Source organism: Sinocyclocheilus grahami, unplaced genomic scaffold (assembly GCF_001515645.1).
Source record: "Sinocyclocheilus grahami isolate Dianchi unplaced genomic scaffold, SAMN03320097.WGS_v1.1 scaffold2217.1, whole genome shotgun sequence".
Classification (NCBI taxonomy): Eukaryota; Metazoa; Chordata; class Actinopteri; order Cypriniformes; family Cyprinidae; genus Sinocyclocheilus; species Sinocyclocheilus grahami.
The window spans coordinates 55,988-73,479 of NW_015507396.1; the positions used below are offsets into that span (position 1 = coordinate 55,988).

Genomic DNA, 17,492 nt, shown 5'->3' on the forward strand with positions numbered 1-17,492 from the left:
TACGGGAAAGGATGAAGCTGATTGGTTGGTTCTTGTCACATGACCCGCGGTGCGCTTGCGGCATTCTGAAAAGTTGAAATGTTTTTATCTCGATACGACGCAGAAGTGCCTGGAAAAAATGAGCGCGCCTGCCGCTCATTTGAAATAACAAACTTGAGCGCGCAAAAAACGCGATATGTGAACGGCCCCTTATACCGCGCTGTTTCGTCCCACTTTTGGGTCGTTTGGCTTCCCATAACTCGGTGTGAATCTGCGGCCAGGGATTCCAAATTCCATGAGAATTCATGATGGTTGAAAGGACTGGTTGAGAATTCACGAGAAAACAAAACATGAGAAACGTGCTATACTCTTTTGACACAATAGGAGATCTTTGTACCTCCTGCCACGAAGCATTCATGTAAGCAAAACGGCTCGTTTTATAATTGGACATCTGTGACGTCAGATGTATTGAAACACATACTGTGCTGCACACTTTTACAACATTGTTTTTCTATTGCAGTGGGTCTTTCCCTTGACTTTTCTCAGGTGCGCTGATATGTTTATTTATTTATTTTGTTTTTTTTTAAAGACCACATGCAACATTTTTTTCTAATGCAAAACTTTAGCGGGTATAATAGCTGAGGCGTACAACAAAATGGCAAGATTTACTTGTGTTTCCTAGGGCTGGGTATTGATACAGATTTATCGATTTGATTCGAGTCTGACTCGTTTTCAAAATAATGATCCCCCATGTTATTGTTTTTCATAAAAATAAATGATCTGTCGTATCATTCTGTAAATTCTACAGTGAACCTTCTAACGTCATACATTACGGAAATATTAATTAAAAAAATTAACAACAGGGTTGCTAGATTAGTAAAGAGTCTAAACAATTTACGCAACCGGCCTCTGCATGTTCTTTGAAATGAACGGTTCAAAGGAACCGATTCGCGGAAATGAGTCGGAGACTCGCTGAAGGCTGTTGTCCAATCAAAGAGCACAACGAGCAGAGTGGGCGGTGCTTCGCGTTGGCGGCTGTGTTTGCAACAGCACTAGATTCTGCTCAAATTCTATCTCATATTGAACAGTTTTGTTTTTTTTGTAATCATCTGAAATCGCACCAAAATCTAGTTTTTGATGACCTACGAAGAAAGTCAGCATGCAAACCGGTCGCTCTGCTTGGTAAATAGTGTCAGTGTTATATATGTTGTTGTGCTGTAAGCTGTGTTGCATAAAAAAGTGATCTGAATTCAGGAGGACGTAAAAATGAGGCTGGTAGAAGTGTGTAAGACCAGAGTTATTGTAGAATTATTGATATTACTGTTTTAGTTTTTATTGATATTTTAAATGCTTTCATATTTGAATTTTAGTTCAAGTTTTAGTCATTTGTTGTTTCTGCTTTTTGTTTTATTATTTATTTATTGTTACTTTAGGACATCAAGTTAAACTAAAAGAAAATGAGAAAGATTTATTTATATGTGTATATGTATATATATATATATATAGATGGATTTTTATATTTTCTTTTATTACTGTTAATGTTTATTTTATTTCAAGTAACAAATTCGTTTTTTGTGTTTTTGTTTTAAAGGGATAGTTCACCCCAAAATAAAAAAATTCTGTCATGATTTATTCACCCTCAGGTTGTTCCAAATTTGTATCCATTTCTTAAATTTCTTAATTTCTTCCAATGAGATTTTGAAGAATGTTGGTAGTAGGGCTGCAGTGCAATGAACGCATCAATATATAATATATAATTATTGCATCAATGAACGCGATATTGCGTAGCTTGTCAGTGAACTACGGCTCTTTGTAGTAAATGCCGCTCCTGAGGGTCGCATCTGAACGTACCTGATTGAGCTTTACTGATAATCACGGCTGGGCGATATGTCGAATATTAGCGATAATATCGCAATCATTTTGACGACGATTTAAAATATCGTGAATATCGAATATTTCAAATTCAAGCATACTTTCCCAAAAGAATGCGCCGAACATCCAGATAAGGAGACAACATGTTATTGCGGACTGCTCTACACGCCTCTAGCTTTCATGAGTGCGGTTGCCAAATATCAAGAGTTCAAATCCCCGAATCAGAGCTTCGCTGTTACAAGCATACATTTTCTGCCCAGTGTTTGCTTATTTTAAGCAATCTGGCAACCACGCGCACGCGCTCGCTCCTCATTGCAGAAGCGCCGCCGCCGATGATCTGAAAACACCAAAAAAACAAGCTGGAGTTTAGCGATCTAAATGAAAGCGTCACTCAACCAGTCTGTGTTCGGTCATGAGATCTTGACTGTATTGTTTGCGATTGTGATCGCTGAATAAATGCACTTACTCAACCGCTGTTGTTTGAATAGAGAAACACAGGCTATGGCAGTTTGGAATTACTATTAGGAATTTCACTGATATAATATTTTTCATTTGTTTTACCAGTTTTCATAATATAGAAAGAGAGAGTGCATAAGTCTTTGGTATTAATTTATATAATAAACATTTTGTATAACAATAACTTCTATCTAAATTGTTTTTGTTGTTTTTTTTAATGGGGGCAAAATAAATTCATGTTTTTTTGTTTTTTTTTAAAGCAAATGCAAACATATCGAGATATATATTGAATATCGTAAAAATTTGACAATATCGAGATATAATTTTTTTATATATATATATATATATCGCCCAGCCCTAGTGTGAACAAATTTCTAGAATGCGACTAAACAAATCAAGAGAAGCCAGCATCTAAACTCCACTAAATTCATGTTTTTTACTGATTTATTTTTATTTTACTTTAGGGGATAAATATTCAGCACAGTGGAAACAAAGCAAAATAAAACAATTCTCTGCACTAAATGTAAATAGTAGTTAATAGAAATAGTATTTGCACCTCAGTGTATTTTAGTTTTTTTTTTTTTTAAACAGTATGCAATAATAATATCATATTCAGTGCAGGATTGTTATAGTTAACTAAAACTATAAAAATGTTACTTGGAATATATTAAATGTTAACTGAAATAAAATAAATACAATTATTTTATAATAATAAAAACTATTTATACATATTTTTAAAAAACTATTAAAAATAACACACAACTAAACAAAACAAAAATGAAAACAGAAAATATAAAAATATAAAATATATAAAAATATTGATCCTTTTAACAAATTCACTGTATATAGTTATATTTATTAAAAAGACAAGCTATTTAAAAAGATAGATTAAATAGACACGCTGTAAATATTATGTAAAAGAAACGTCAATAAGTTTCTGTATTTTCTGTGATATTTATTATCATAAAATTATATGACAAAATACAGCCTCTTTATATATTGGCATCTCTAGATATCAGCATCAGACACAAGACAAACCCACATCAGTTGAGCTTTATATATGAAGTGTATGTATGTGTAAGTGTATTTATGTACTGTATATATGAAGTGTTGAGGGTTGGTTTTGTGTGTGTGTGTGTGTGGGTGGGTGTGTGTATCGAATATTTCAAATTCAAGCATACTTTCCCAAAAGAATGCGCCGAACATCCAGATAAGGAGACAACATGTTATTGCGGACTGCTCTACACGCCTCTAGCTTTCATGAGTGCGGTTGCCAAATATCAAGAGTTCAAATCCCCGAATCAGAGCTTCTCTGTTAAAAGGATAAATTTTCTGTCCGGTGTTTCTCTTATTTTTTGCAATCCGACAACCATGCGCACACGTTCACTCTTCATGAGTAACGAGTAAGCTGGAGTTCAGCGATCTCTATGTGAGATGTTCGGCTTAAATAAAAGTGTCATTCAGCCAGTCTGTGTTCGGTCATCTCGACTCATGAGATCTTGACTGTATTGTTTGCGATTGTGATCGCTGAATAAATGCACTTACTCAACCGCTGTTGTTTGAATAGAGAAACACAGGCTATGGCAGTTTGGAATTACTATTAGGAATTTCACTGATATAATATTTTTCATTTGTTTTTACCAGTTTTCATAATATAGAAAGAGAGAGTGCATAAGTCTTTGGTATTCATTTATATATATATATATATATAATATAAACATTTTGTATTTCCTTTTAACAATAACTTCTATCTAAATTGTTTTTGTTGTTTTTTTTAATGGGGGCAAAATAAATTCATGTTTTTTTCATTATTTAAAAGCATATGCAAACATATCGAGATATATCTCGAATATCGTAAAAAATTTGACAATATCGAGATATTTTTTTTAAATATATTGCTCAGCCCTACTAATCACAGAACCGGCTTTACTGACGAGATGCGCATGATCATCGCGTTCGATTATTTGCACTGCAGCCCTAGTTGGTAACCAAACAGTTAATGGTAGCCATTGACTTCCATTGTATCTTTTTTTCTATACTATAGAAGTCAATGGCTGCCGTCAGCTCAGACAGGTTTGTAACAACTTGAGGGTGAGTAAATCATGACAGAATTAAAATTTTTGGGTGAACTATCCCTTTAATCTTAGTTTTAGTTAAAGGGGTCATAGGATGCTACATGCACTTTTACAAGTTGTTTGAACTGAAATGTGTGTTGGCAGTGTGTGTACACAGCCACCCTAAAATGATCAAAATCCACCCAGTGTTTTTTTGTTCATCTGCTCAAATCTTTACCCCTTTCTCAAATAGAGCCCCTCCCACGATAGTTTGATTGACAGTAGCGTTTCAGCACAGACTGGACTGGTGTCTTACCTTAGCTCCGCCCTGAGTGACTGTCATCAGTCCGCCATTGTTTCACCGCCGGAGCAGATGTAGACAAGAATGACTCCTAAGTGCTCGAGGTGTTCTGTTGTTGGATGTAATAATGAACATAGCAGTCGTCATTTACTCCCGACATCTGAGCCGCTGAACTCGCAGTGGATTACACTGTTTCTGAAGGGAATGCGCCTCCGATCTACATAAATGCGTCCATGTTCGCGCGAATCATTCGTGATCCAGCTTCACCTACAGAAGAAGTGAGTGTAAGTTTTTTTTTAACGAATCTTTGCAAATCGACTTTCCTAATAATGTGCTAATTAGCAAGTTTCATGATGAATGCGGCTAAAGTAAACCGTCTCTCTGAGAGCAGCTCGGAAGAGAGGGGCGGGGTCAGCAGAGCTCATTAACATTTAAAGGAAAATGCTACAAAAACGGCTTGATCTGAAAAGAGAAAATTTGTTTTTTACACTACCATTGAAAAAATGTTTAGCCAAACTGTTACAGACTTTTCATTAAGACCCCAAAGAATCATATCAACTTGTGGAAAATGGGCATCCTATGACCCCTTTAACAATAACAACCCTGTTTCAGTCCTTAATTCTTTCTTGTGGTGTCTCCTGCAGAACGCATTTGAAGATGGAGGATATGGAGGTAGCTCCAGTGTCCAGTGAGGCCAGTGTGATTGTAGTCTCTGAGTCTGAAAGCAACACGGAGGAAGAGGATGTTCCCATGCAGGATCAAGGCCCATCTGAGCGACCCAGACTTTCAGCCCATCGGGCGATCAGGAGGAGACATATAATTGGGTAAGAGAACGGGTTAAAGCTCATAAAATTAAACGTGCATAATTTGTCCAAGTTAAAAGGGAATGCAAAGGGTTCACTTACTTTTCCTGCAACGACAGTATGGAGTCGCTGTATGACTCGATCTTTCTGGTGTCCCTCCTGTTTTCCAAGGACACATTCGCAGCTCTCCACACGTGAAGAGAGGATGCGCAGACTCCGGGAGCTCATCGCAGAGAATCTGGTAGAGCGGCTGAGTGGCTCCCAGGACACGCAGCGCTCCGTTCCTCACACAGATCCACCACCGCTGGACCCTGAACCCAGCTCCAGCCGCACCGCTGCTGCGGATGTGCAGACGTCTGATGAATCCAGCGCTGCAGGTCCACTGCTGTTTCATTTCTCGATTCATAACAGTTTTAGGTCAGATGTATATTTTCCCAGCTATCTTTTAAATGATTTAATTGTTAAGCTCTTTATAACAATCTACTACTAGAATTGCTGCTATCAGTATTGATAATATAAATTGACATAATAATCTTAAATTTAACGACTAAATATATAACATTGGGTGCATAATATATCATTAACATATAGCAGTATTATTTTCATTTACCATAATAATCGATATTGGATATAATTTGGCTTAAATTGAATATTTAATTGAATCGGTTGTTCCCTTTTTTACATTTAAATCACCTTAGCTGTCATCTGTCTCTGATTATTATAAACTGTTTTAAGTGTAACCGTATTTCATATTTCAACCTAAATATACATTTTCATGCATTATAATATTACGATGTCTAAAATTGTGCATTTTAGGTTTTTAATTTGTCTAAATGTATTTAAATATGTAATATCATCTAATATATAAATAAATCACAATGTCTAATATCATCTAACATAACAATAAATTCTAATATTTTATATCAGCTAAATAATTACAATTATTTTTATTGTTGCTGGCTAGATTTCTCATTCTGCATCCCTGTAAAAAGAAAAAAAAAAACTGGATGCACCAATGATTTACAGTTACAAAATGAACAATAAAATAGGAGATCAAACTCTACTAATTGATAATGAAATTTTTTTTGGATCTAGTCAGCCATATTTTTCACTCCTTTTCTGATCCTTAGAATTAAACCCTTTTTTACTCCTGTATCATTAAGACATGATGCCCTTTGTTATAATTGGCTAAGTTCTTTGCATATGAAGTGAAGCCATATGTTTTTGTATAATTCAGGGTCCAGTGTTTCTACAGAGGCTGAAGGGACGAGAGCAGCCGCTCATCCGTACGAGTCACAACAAGAGACTGAGGTGACTGATCGTTTCATATTGATGATTTGTCTTCAACTGTTGTGCCTTTATAGTAAATGATGTAAAATCATCAAAACGATGACTCTCTATCAAAGCGGCAGAATGTCTGGTTTCAGTTGGAAATGCGGCACATCATTGTGAATGCCAGTTGTCATTGGCTTCATTGTGACTTGTCTCTTCCCAGCCTGTGTCTGAGTCGGAGGATCCCGTCACCGCTGCTGCGAGTCCCGCAGGAAAGACCAAAGCAGATGATGCTGAGGGAGAGACCTGCTCCATCTGCTTTGAGCCCTGGACCACGGCAGGTGACCACCGCTTGGCCGCTCTTCTCTGTGGTCACCTCTTCGGCTATGTTTGTATCTCCCGCTGGTTGACGAGTGGAGGAAATAAATGTCCACAGGTGGGTTTCACAGTTTCAGTGAATGAACATTGTGCTAGAATAACAGGCCTGATTATCTGCTTCATTGAGTTATTTAAAATTACATTTGACCTGGATGCACCAATGATTTACAGTTACAAAATGAACAATAAAATAGGAGATCAAACTCTACTAATCGATAATGAAATTTTTTTGGGATCTAGTCAGCCATATTTTTCACTCCTTTTCTGATCCTTAGAATTAAACCCTTTTTTACTCCTGTATCATTAAGACATGATGCCCTTTGTTATAATTGGCTAAGTTCTTTGCATATGAAGTGAAGCCATATGTTTTTGTATAATTCAGGGTCCAGTGTTTCTACAGAGGCTGAAGGGACGAGAGCAGCCGCTCATCCGTACGAGTCACAACAAGAGACTGAGGTGACTGATCGTTTCATATTGATGATTTGTCTTCAACTGTTGTGCCTTTATAGTAAATGATGTAAAATCATCAAAACGATGACTCTCTATCAAAGCGGCAGAATGTCTGGTTTCAGTTGGAAATGCGGCACATCATTGTGAATGCCAGTTGTCATTGGCTTCATTGTGACTTGTCTCTTCCCAGCCTGTGTCTGAGTCGGAGGATCCCGTCACCGCTGCTGCGAGTCCCGCAGGAAAGACCAAAGCAGATGATGCTGAGGGAGAGACCTGCTCCATCTGCTTTGAGCCCTGGACCACGGCAGGTGACCACCGCTTGGCCGCTCTTCTCTGTGGTCACCTCTTCGGCTATGTTTGTATCTCCCGCTGGTTGACGAGTGGAGGAAATAAATGTCCACAGGTGGGTTTCACAGTTTCAGTGAATGAACATTGTGCTAGAATAACAGGCCTGATTATCTGCTTCATTGAGTTATTTAAAATTACATTTGACACTTTAAAATGTTTTAAAAAATTTTTTTGTTTTGTAAATAGGGATGTGATGAGTGGATCACAATTCATAAATGCAGCTATATTATCCTGTTTTAATTTTAAATAATTAAAATGATGTAAAACAAAACATCAACTTTAAGAAATATTTTAATAGTGCTGTCAAACGATTAATCGCATCCAAAATAAAAGTTTTTGTTTACATAATATATGTGTGTGTGCTGTGTATATTTATTATGTATGTATAAATACACACTCATACAGTCTATATTTTGAAAATATTTACATGTATATATTTATATTCTTATAATTTATATTATATATAAACATATTTGTCTTAAATATATACATGCATGTACTTGTATTTATATATGCATAGTAAATATACACAGCACACACACATATATTATGTAAACAAAAACTTTTATTTTGGATTAATCACGATTAATCATTTGACAGCACTAGTTATTAAGTATTTACATAACTGGCTGTAAAAATTCCCCAATGGAAATAAATGATCCTGTTTCAATTAACAAAAAATATATAAAACAAAACATTAATTTTAAGAAATATTTCAAATGTATTTTTACGTCTGACTGTAAAAATTCACAGATGCAGTTACATTAACCTGTTTTAATAAAAAATTTAAAAAAAAACAGCCAAAAAAAAGTATGGAAAGAAATTTGATTTCAGTAAACATTTTTAAAATATTTCCACGAGTGGCTGTATAAATGCATATGCACATTAAATAATTGTATTTTTCACTGTATTGTTTTAATGACGTTAATAGAAATGTTTATTAAACAAATGTTTAGAAACATAATTTCGAAGTATAATGCAAAACATTCTTCTGTGAAGTGCATTTGATCAAATATTGTAGATTTTGTGAAACTCCTTTCATAAAAAGCTGTTTAAAAATACCCCAGAATTAAAAAATTTTTATTTTATAAGAATATTTGTCATGTAATCTGTCAATAAAAAGATTTTGTGTCTCCTCAGTGCAATAAACCAGCCAAATGTGATCATATCATCTTTCTTTATGCACGGAAACTGAAAGCCCTGGACAACGCGGAGGAAGTGCGACTGAAGAGGTGCTCCAGTGAGAGCGTATTACTGGTTCTGCAGTTTTATCTTGATATATTTCCAGAATAGGCTTGTGCTGATGGTTTTGACTGTGTGCAGTCGTTTAGAGCTGGAGCAGGGCTCGCGGAGAATGGAGCAGCTGAAAGTCGCTCAGTGTCGTCAGCAGATGCAGCTCGTGGCCAATGAAAATGTGCGACTGCGCAAAGAGGTCGAGGTGTGTCTTTTTCAGGAGAAACTCTCTTTTATATCTCATGTGTCTTGGTACTAGTTATCTGGAACAGGGCTTTTCAAGCATTGTGATGCCAAATGTTTTTGTAAGAGACTCCCTTTCTTAAATATAAAGGCAATTTTATATTTTAACCTATTAAAATAAGTTTATACTGTGTAAAGAAGCATGGTGTTATAAAGACCGCATAATGTTTGCGAAATTTAATTGGCTTCTGTGTTACTGTTCTAAAAAAAAATTGAATTTGTATTAAGTTATGCTAAAGTTTTTCTACTCTTTATTAGAGTAATGTAATATATTAGTTTACAGTGTTTTCTGTAAAATAAGACTCCAACTTAAAATGAGAGGAAAAAAAACAGCCCGTAGCTATGTTTCCATTCAAAGATGCAAATTTAAGTAATGCGCAAAACTGGAATATCGCATAAAACCTTTGCAAATAAAGCACTTTTTCCATCCAACGAGTCAAAGAGAGCAAAATCATCACTTCCTGATAAACTGGCATTAAATATTACTAAGAAAAGTAGTAGAAGCGACGGAATCTAATCATTTTCATATATGATAAATTACGAAACGATAAATGCGGTCATTGCTTTCGGAGGTGGATGCTGCTGTTTGGGAACACAGTCGTGTAAGACAATTATACAGAAATACTTTGACGACAGACAGACTTTGCTCAGGCATTTCAGAACGACCAAAACGACATTTCAGATGCTGTGAAGGAGATCGGTCCGCTGGTTAGGCAAATGATCCCGTCTCATAGCGCAAAGTCACATGACTTTTTTTGATGCGCATAAAGGAATTTATTCGGTAAATGTGTCTGTGCACATTCTTTCTTATTGTACAAAAAGTTTATCCTACTCAATTGTGTGCATATGTTTTTTTATTCAAATTTTTTTTAATTTATGCGCATCTCGTGTTTCCGTCCAGCGTTTTTTTTTTTAATGCGATACCCCAAAATGCGCATAAAAATAGATGGATGGAAGCATAGCTAGTGTATACGCAAGTTTTACTATTACTTTCAGAAATAATGTAAATAAATTTAAAATAAAAACTATGTTTATAAACGTAGTAAATACAAATATAAACGTGTCGTAGTTCCCTTCATTTCACAACTCAAGTTCTTTAAATTTAACGGTATTCAGAATAGGAATAAAAAAATGTATGTATAAAACAAATCTAAACTATAGTGACTTTCACAAGTTGGCTTTTCTTCACCAAAATGTTTTACATGCTTGACGTTAATTGCATTACGTAACTTTGATTTATAAGTCTCAACATGATTCAGATATTTAAAAAAAAAGAGCTTACTGTATAAGCTGTATTCCAGGAAATACTGTATTTTTTTAAACTAAAAAATGTTGTTCCAATTTGCTGTTTTTTTAACTAAAAATATTAATATTTTGTATATCGATTATGTATTTATGTTGATTTTTGTTTTGTTTTGTTTCATACTGTTTAAAATTTGAGCTTTCAGTAGAACAATTATTGTTTAATTAAGAAATAATGGTTTTTGACCAGTCTTTGGAAAGCAGAATGAAAAATAGTTATATTACAATTTTGGTAAATGTTTAAAAATGTATTATGTAAGCATATTTGATAGTTCACCCCAAAATGAAATGAAATGAAAATTGAAATGAAAATTTCTAGAGAGAGATGGGGGGGGGGACTTTCCATACAGTGAAATTCAATGGGGTCCAAAAACCCATATCTAGAAAGAGTGGCGTGGCCGATTTAATTTTGTTCAATTTAATGTCAACAAATGAGAGCCACATATTATGAGCTTCATGATCATGTCTCTAGTGGAAATTCTTTCTTATTGTACAAAAAGTTTATCCTACTCAATTGTGTGCATATGTTTTTTTATTCAAATTTTTTTTAATTTATGCGCATCTCGTGTTTCCGTCCAGCGTTTTTTTTTTTAATGCGATACCCCAAAATGCGCATAAAAATAGATGGATGGAAGCATAGCTAGTGTATACGCAAGTTTTACTATTACTTTCAGAAATAATGTAAATAAATTTAAAATAAAAACTATGTTTATAAACGTAGTAAATACAAATATAAACGTGTCGTAGTTCCCTTCATTTCACAACTCAAGTTCTTTAAATTTAACGGTATTCAGAATAGGAATAAAAAAATGTAAGTATAAAACAAATCTAAACTATAGTGACTTTCACAAGTTGGCTTTTCTTCACCAAAATGTTTTACATGCTTGACGTTAATTGCATTATGTAACTTTGATTTATAAGTCTCAACATGATTCAGATATTTAAAAAAAAAGAGCTTACTGTATAAGCTGTATTCCAGGAAATACTGTATTTTTTTAAACTAAAAAATATTGTTCCAATTTGCTGTTTTTTTAACTAAAAATATTAATATTTTGTATATCGATTATGTATTTATGTTGATTTTTGTTTTGTTTTGTTTCATACTGTTTAAAATTTGAGCTTTCAGTAGAACAATTATTGTTTAATTAAGAAATAATGGTTTTTGACCAGTCTTTGGAAAGCAGAATGAAAAATGGTTATATTACAATTTTGGTAAATGTTTAAAAATGTATTATGTAAGCATATTTGATAGTTCACCCCAAAATGAAATGAAATGAAAATTGAAATGAAAATTTCTAGAGAGAGATGGGGGGGGGGACTTTCCATACAGTGAAATTCAATGGGGTCCAAAAACCCATATCTAGAAAGAGTGGCGTGGCCGATTTAATTTTGTTCAATTTAATGTCAACAAATGAGAGCCACATATTATGAGCTTCATGATCATGTCTCTAGTGGAAGTAAAGCATCCTTGCTGCTGTATTGTGTGTTTGTTCTGTAGGAGTTGAGGAGGTGGAGAGCTCAGGCGTTCGGCTCCTCTCAGGGAGCGTATCTCTCGTCGTCCCAGAGGCAGGTCTCGTCCAGTGGGGGACATTATGTCTTCTCTAAGGGTGTGCTGGTTTCTCAGACGGGGGGCAGTAGGGTTCTGTCTTACTGCGAGCCTCTCGGCTGCCTGCTGGCGTCTCAGCCTTCTCCACAAGCAACCTTGGTGCCAGGTAGGAATTTGAGCTCTTCCACATTGATTTTTTCCCTTGCGTTGTTTATATAAGCAGTGATTGATTGATCGCCGCTCTCTCAGGCTTCGGTGTGAAGAAGATCAGCACTGCGACTCTCAAGCCTAGTCAGTATGTTCCCATCCACTCCAAACAGATCCGAGGTCTGGCCTTCAGCCGACACCAGGACAGCCTTCTGCTGTCTGCGGCCCTCGACAACACAATCAAACTCACCAGGTGAGAGACTCTCTCGTCGTCCCAGAGGCAGGTCTCGTCCAGTGGGGGACATTATGTCTTCTCTAAGGGTGTGCTGGTTTCTCAGACGGGGGGCAGTAGGGGTCTGTCTTACTGCGAGCCTCTCGGCTGCCTGCTGGCGTCTCAGCCTTCTCCACAAGCAACCTTGGTGCCAGGTATCGAATTTGAGCTCTTCCACATTGATTTTTTCCTTTGCGTTGTTTATATAAGCAGTGATTGATTGATCGCCGCTCTCTCAGGCTTCGGTGTGAAGAAGATCAGCACTGCGACTCTCAAGCCTAGTCAGTATGTTCCCATCCACTCCAAACAGATCCGAGGTCTGGCCTTCAGCCGACACCAGGACAGCCTTCTGCTGTCTGCGGCCCTCGACAACACAATCAAACTCACCAGGTGAGAGACTAATGCTTTCCTCCTGTGTAATAATTGTGTGTTTGCATTACATGTTCTATTACAAAATATTTAAGAGCCAGCAAAGCACACCAAGTTACACCTGCTATAATTAAATGGCATATAAAACACAAGGCTGGGAATTAATTTGACACTGACTGATAATATCATTTATGCTGATTAATCGGCATCGACTTTTAGATACATAAATAGTTTTTTGGTTCTGTTCTTACAAAATACACTTCATGTAGTTCTGTTCAAAGGACCGTAAGAGCAAGGTAAAATATATAAATAAAATCTATGTATCTATAAATCGATATACATCTGAAAAATACAGTATAATCGTCATATGAGTGCACATGCTGTAACTAACATTTAACAACAAGAAAAAAAAAATTTGCTAAATTTTTCTTGTGCATATTTATATTTCATGTCAATAAAATTTAAAATAATGTTTTTATAGCCTATAGCCTTCACTTTAGAGGATTTGTTGTGGAGAGAAGCAAACCAATAACTGTTTAGATATGTATACTTTTCTAGGCAAACCGGTTTCAGAACGGTAAAAATACAGAGGAACGCAGGAACAGAAATGTTAAAATATTTTCAAAATATATGCGGTATGTGTGTGTCTTTATATATACATAATAAATATACACAGTACACACATATTATGTAAACAAAAACTTGTTTTGGATGTGATTAATCGTTTGACAGCACTAAACATTTTTTTATTTTTTCGAAACATTCTCATGATAGGACATTGTTAATTTTAGAATAAATAAATTCAGCACTAATTTTCATTTCAATTTTTTTTTTTTTTTCTTCATATTACTGATTTTTTTTTTTTTGACCAATTTGTAAATTATTGGCCAGGTATTCCAACATAGTTATTGTTATCAGCAGGGTTATTAAAGTAAACTAAAACTAAATCCATAACAACATTTTTTTTTACTTGAAATAAAATAAGAAATAAAACTGAAATAAAGTCAAATAAAAAAAAAAAAAATACTTGCAATGCAGCATCTCATTTACTACTAAAATAACTCAAACTAAAAATAATTTAAATAGTTCATAAAAAAATAAAAACTATACAGTATTAAACATAAATAATCTAATAAAAGTTACCATAACGCAACAAAATTACTAATATTTTATTCAAAATTAAAAAGAAAATATACAGATAAAGTCCAATTTAAAATACTTACAAAATCTATAATAGTATCTCAATGATCGTCAAAATCCAGTATCCATCGACCTCTAGAATCTCTTTCCTGATTAGATTCTGATTCAGAAGCTCTAGGTTTGATTCTGTTTCATTTTGACTGTAATCTATAATCAGATGTATCCGTTGTGATGTCTGTTCTCTCTGTTTAATGCTGTAAACAATACAGGGAAACTGATTCAAACCAGTAACGTCTTTTGAACAATTTATTAAACCAGAATCAGACGAGACTAGTCAATAGTTATTTTATTGACTAAAAAGAAGCAGTTGGTAAGAATCATCTGTTAGTGAATCAGACTACATTGGTCATGCTGTAGGTTTGTTTGTGCGTGCAGCCTGCCTGGATTATTTTGTTGTATACTCCTTTTTATTGGATTACTTTCAGTGCAGACTTGTGAGATATGATTATTCTTTCTGGGTGTGATTTTACTGCTCAGAAACTCATAATAATGGAAATGTTGATGTCTCGTGAATGTAACGACAGTTTTTAGTTGGAAAATGCTTGAACGCAAATCCCAGATGATATTTTTTATGCACCAAAAACCAATTCTAATTTTTCATCAGCCTCTGAACATAGCATGTTGAGCCTCTTCTGAGTTGCTCCATGTGGATGTTTTGTTCACAGTCTGATGACGAACACGGTGGTTCAGGCCTACAACACGGGCAGACCTGTGTGGCTCAGGAGTGTTTGAAAGCCGCGTCTATCAGCAGATCCCTAATATATCTGCACATAGATGGATCCGCGCTGATACGCCTACTTTCAAACGCCCTTGTGTGCTTCTGTATGAGCACTCGGTGAAGAGCGTGAAGCAATGATCATGTTCGCCAATCACAGTCATATCTGTTGAGCACGTGAATACAATGGCCAATCAGCAGTGTTTAAGAATCCGCTCAACAGCGCTCAAATGTTAGTGGGAATTGGACATTTTTACAATTTCTGTACTGACTTTTGACAACACTACTTACAAGGCATACTAGAAACTTCCAGGTAGGTTTGTTGAGGCAAGTTGGAGCTAAACTCTGCAGGACAATGGCCCTCCAGGACCGAATTTGGACACCCCTGCTTTTGTGTGTCCTCAGTCTGGCAACTCACGTGAGCATTGAGTCTGAGGACGAGCAGATGGGAGAAACAACTCTCTCCAATATTTTGAATTTGGACTGCAGTACCCATTTCAACCACTTGTCATATTACATACTGCACCCTTAAAAGTGGGGTTTAAAATGATGATAACAAAGGGGTTCAGCACAGGGTAAGCACACGATAGTCCACTTTAGACAATCTACTAACTATAAGTAACTTTGCACATACATGTCAACTTGCAGTCATTAGTATTAGTAAACTGCCTGCTTAATATCTTCTAACACTTTATTTTGATTGTCTCCTAACAGACATTCTACTCACTATAAGTACTACAGGTGGGTGTTAGGAGTTCTGCTGAAATGATTTTACAATATATAGATTTTTAGGCCTGTCAGAGTTAATGTTGATTAGACTACAGGATTTAACAATATCTTTCTTTTTATATTGACAGTCTTGCTTGCAACAGTAAGAAAACAAATCTGCTTATAGTTGGCTGAAAAAAAATGCTAAATACTACTAACAGTTGATCTCGTCTTCCTTGTGACGTACACATTCAGTAATATTTTTGAGTGTATCTAATAAAAAAACAAATTTGGCGAAGAGCACGCAGAAATAGACATGAAGGCTATATCTCTGCAACGCTTTAGTGTATTCAGATCAAATATGGTTTGTGTTATGACTAGTGTTGTCAAAAGTACCGACTTCGGTACTGCAATTTAAAAAAACGCTGATTGGCTATAGTGTTCACGCGCTCAACAGATATGACTGTGATTGGCTACACTCAGGAGTGTTTGAAAGCCGCGTCTATCAGCAGATCCCTAATATATCTGCACATAGATGGATCCGCGCTGATACATGCGGCTTTCAAACACTCCTGTGGGCTTCTATGTGAGCACTCGGTGAAGAGCGTGAAGCGATGATCATTGTAGCCAATCACAGTCATATCTGTTGAGCGTGTGAACACTATAGCCAATCGGCGGTGTTTAAGGGTGTACTCACACTAGGCACGGTTCGTTTAGCCGGTCCTGGCCCGGTTGGAAGAGGTGGGCCAGGGCACGGTTCGGTTGGGCTCGGGCGCGGTACGCATGCAGTGTGAGCGCTAGCCGCAGCGGAGCACGGAACAGATACTATTTTGTGTGCGCTACTGTCATCATTACGACCGCAAACATATTCTATTACTACTACTACACTACACTTTTCAATTAATTTAATTTAATCAAGTATATTTAGGTTTATAATGGCTCTGGATCTTACCTTGTTGATGAACAGGAAATGTAGCTTGCGAGTAAATCTGCAAATTATTTCATTAACGTCAGCTGCCGCCGTAATAATTTTCTGAAACATACAAGTGAAAATGCACTGCATAAATTATAAATTTATTATTATTAATTATTCGGCAGAATATTAGCGAAAGTGGTTTTCTCCGTTATCTCATACATGACGTAAACGTGCTCCGGGCCGGAAAGTTTAGTGCAAGTGAGTGCAGGCCAGCGGGGGAGGGGGGAGGGGGGATAATCGCGCTCGGGCTCGGTTCAATAAACGGTACACCATAAGAATACGTTCAACAGCACTCAAATGTTAACGGGAAATGGACGTTTTTAAAAACACTAGTTATGACAACCATGACCTGAGGTTTCCTATGTAGTTTCAGCACAGCACCACCTAGTGATCAGGAGATGTGAAAAATGACTGTTTTTGCTAATAACTTCTGAACAGTTTGGCCAAAAATCACAAGACTGGTCTCGTAAGATTCGGTGAAGCATATCGAAACATATATTGAAGCATTTTTTGTATCTCTCTTGTTGAAAAGCATCAATAAATATTTAAACCAACACCCATAATAGCCATTTTGATATTATTAGCATTTAGTGTAGATCTACGGTTTATTTCTATATAAACAATTTTTTTGAGAAATATAATATAATATAATTTCTTTAAAAATACATAAAATGCAATTTATACATACCGTGATGTAAATGTGAGAATTTTTTGTCATTGACCCTATAGTTAAAAAAATCTAATGGTATTAAAATATATTGTCTAATATACTTTTATTTTATTTACCTTGTAATGTTTAATCAAACTCAAACTTTTGGCGAACTTTTTTTTTTCCCAACGTTTTTTTCTGCGCTACTTTTCTTTTCTTG

The 17,492-nt window shown here is 35.7% G+C and overlaps 1 protein-coding gene across 1 annotated transcript in view; it reads left to right on the forward strand.

The window, feature by feature from the left end:
- Positions 1–988: 988 nt before the first annotated feature.
- LOC107574413 (E3 ubiquitin-protein ligase RFWD3-like) overlaps positions 989–17,492 on the forward strand; it is a 17,819-nt gene continuing 1,315 nt past the window's right edge. The window contains exons 1-12 of the mRNA XM_016260854.1: positions 989–1,161; positions 5,307–5,486; positions 5,637–5,842; positions 6,703–6,776; positions 6,961–7,173; positions 9,054–9,145; positions 9,237–9,351; positions 12,190–12,403; positions 12,487–12,637; positions 12,737–12,810; positions 12,895–13,045; positions 14,890–14,948. Coding sequence (XP_016116340.1) covers positions 5,320–5,486; positions 5,637–5,842; positions 6,703–6,776; positions 6,961–7,173; positions 9,054–9,145; positions 9,237–9,351; positions 12,190–12,403; positions 12,487–12,637; positions 12,737–12,810; positions 12,895–13,045; positions 14,890–14,948 — 1,516 coding nt within the window. The 5' untranslated portion in view covers positions 989–1,161; positions 5,307–5,319. The remainder of the gene's footprint in view (positions 1,162–5,306; positions 5,487–5,636; positions 5,843–6,702; positions 6,777–6,960; positions 7,174–9,053; positions 9,146–9,236; positions 9,352–12,189; positions 12,404–12,486; positions 12,638–12,736; positions 12,811–12,894; positions 13,046–14,889; positions 14,949–17,492) is intronic.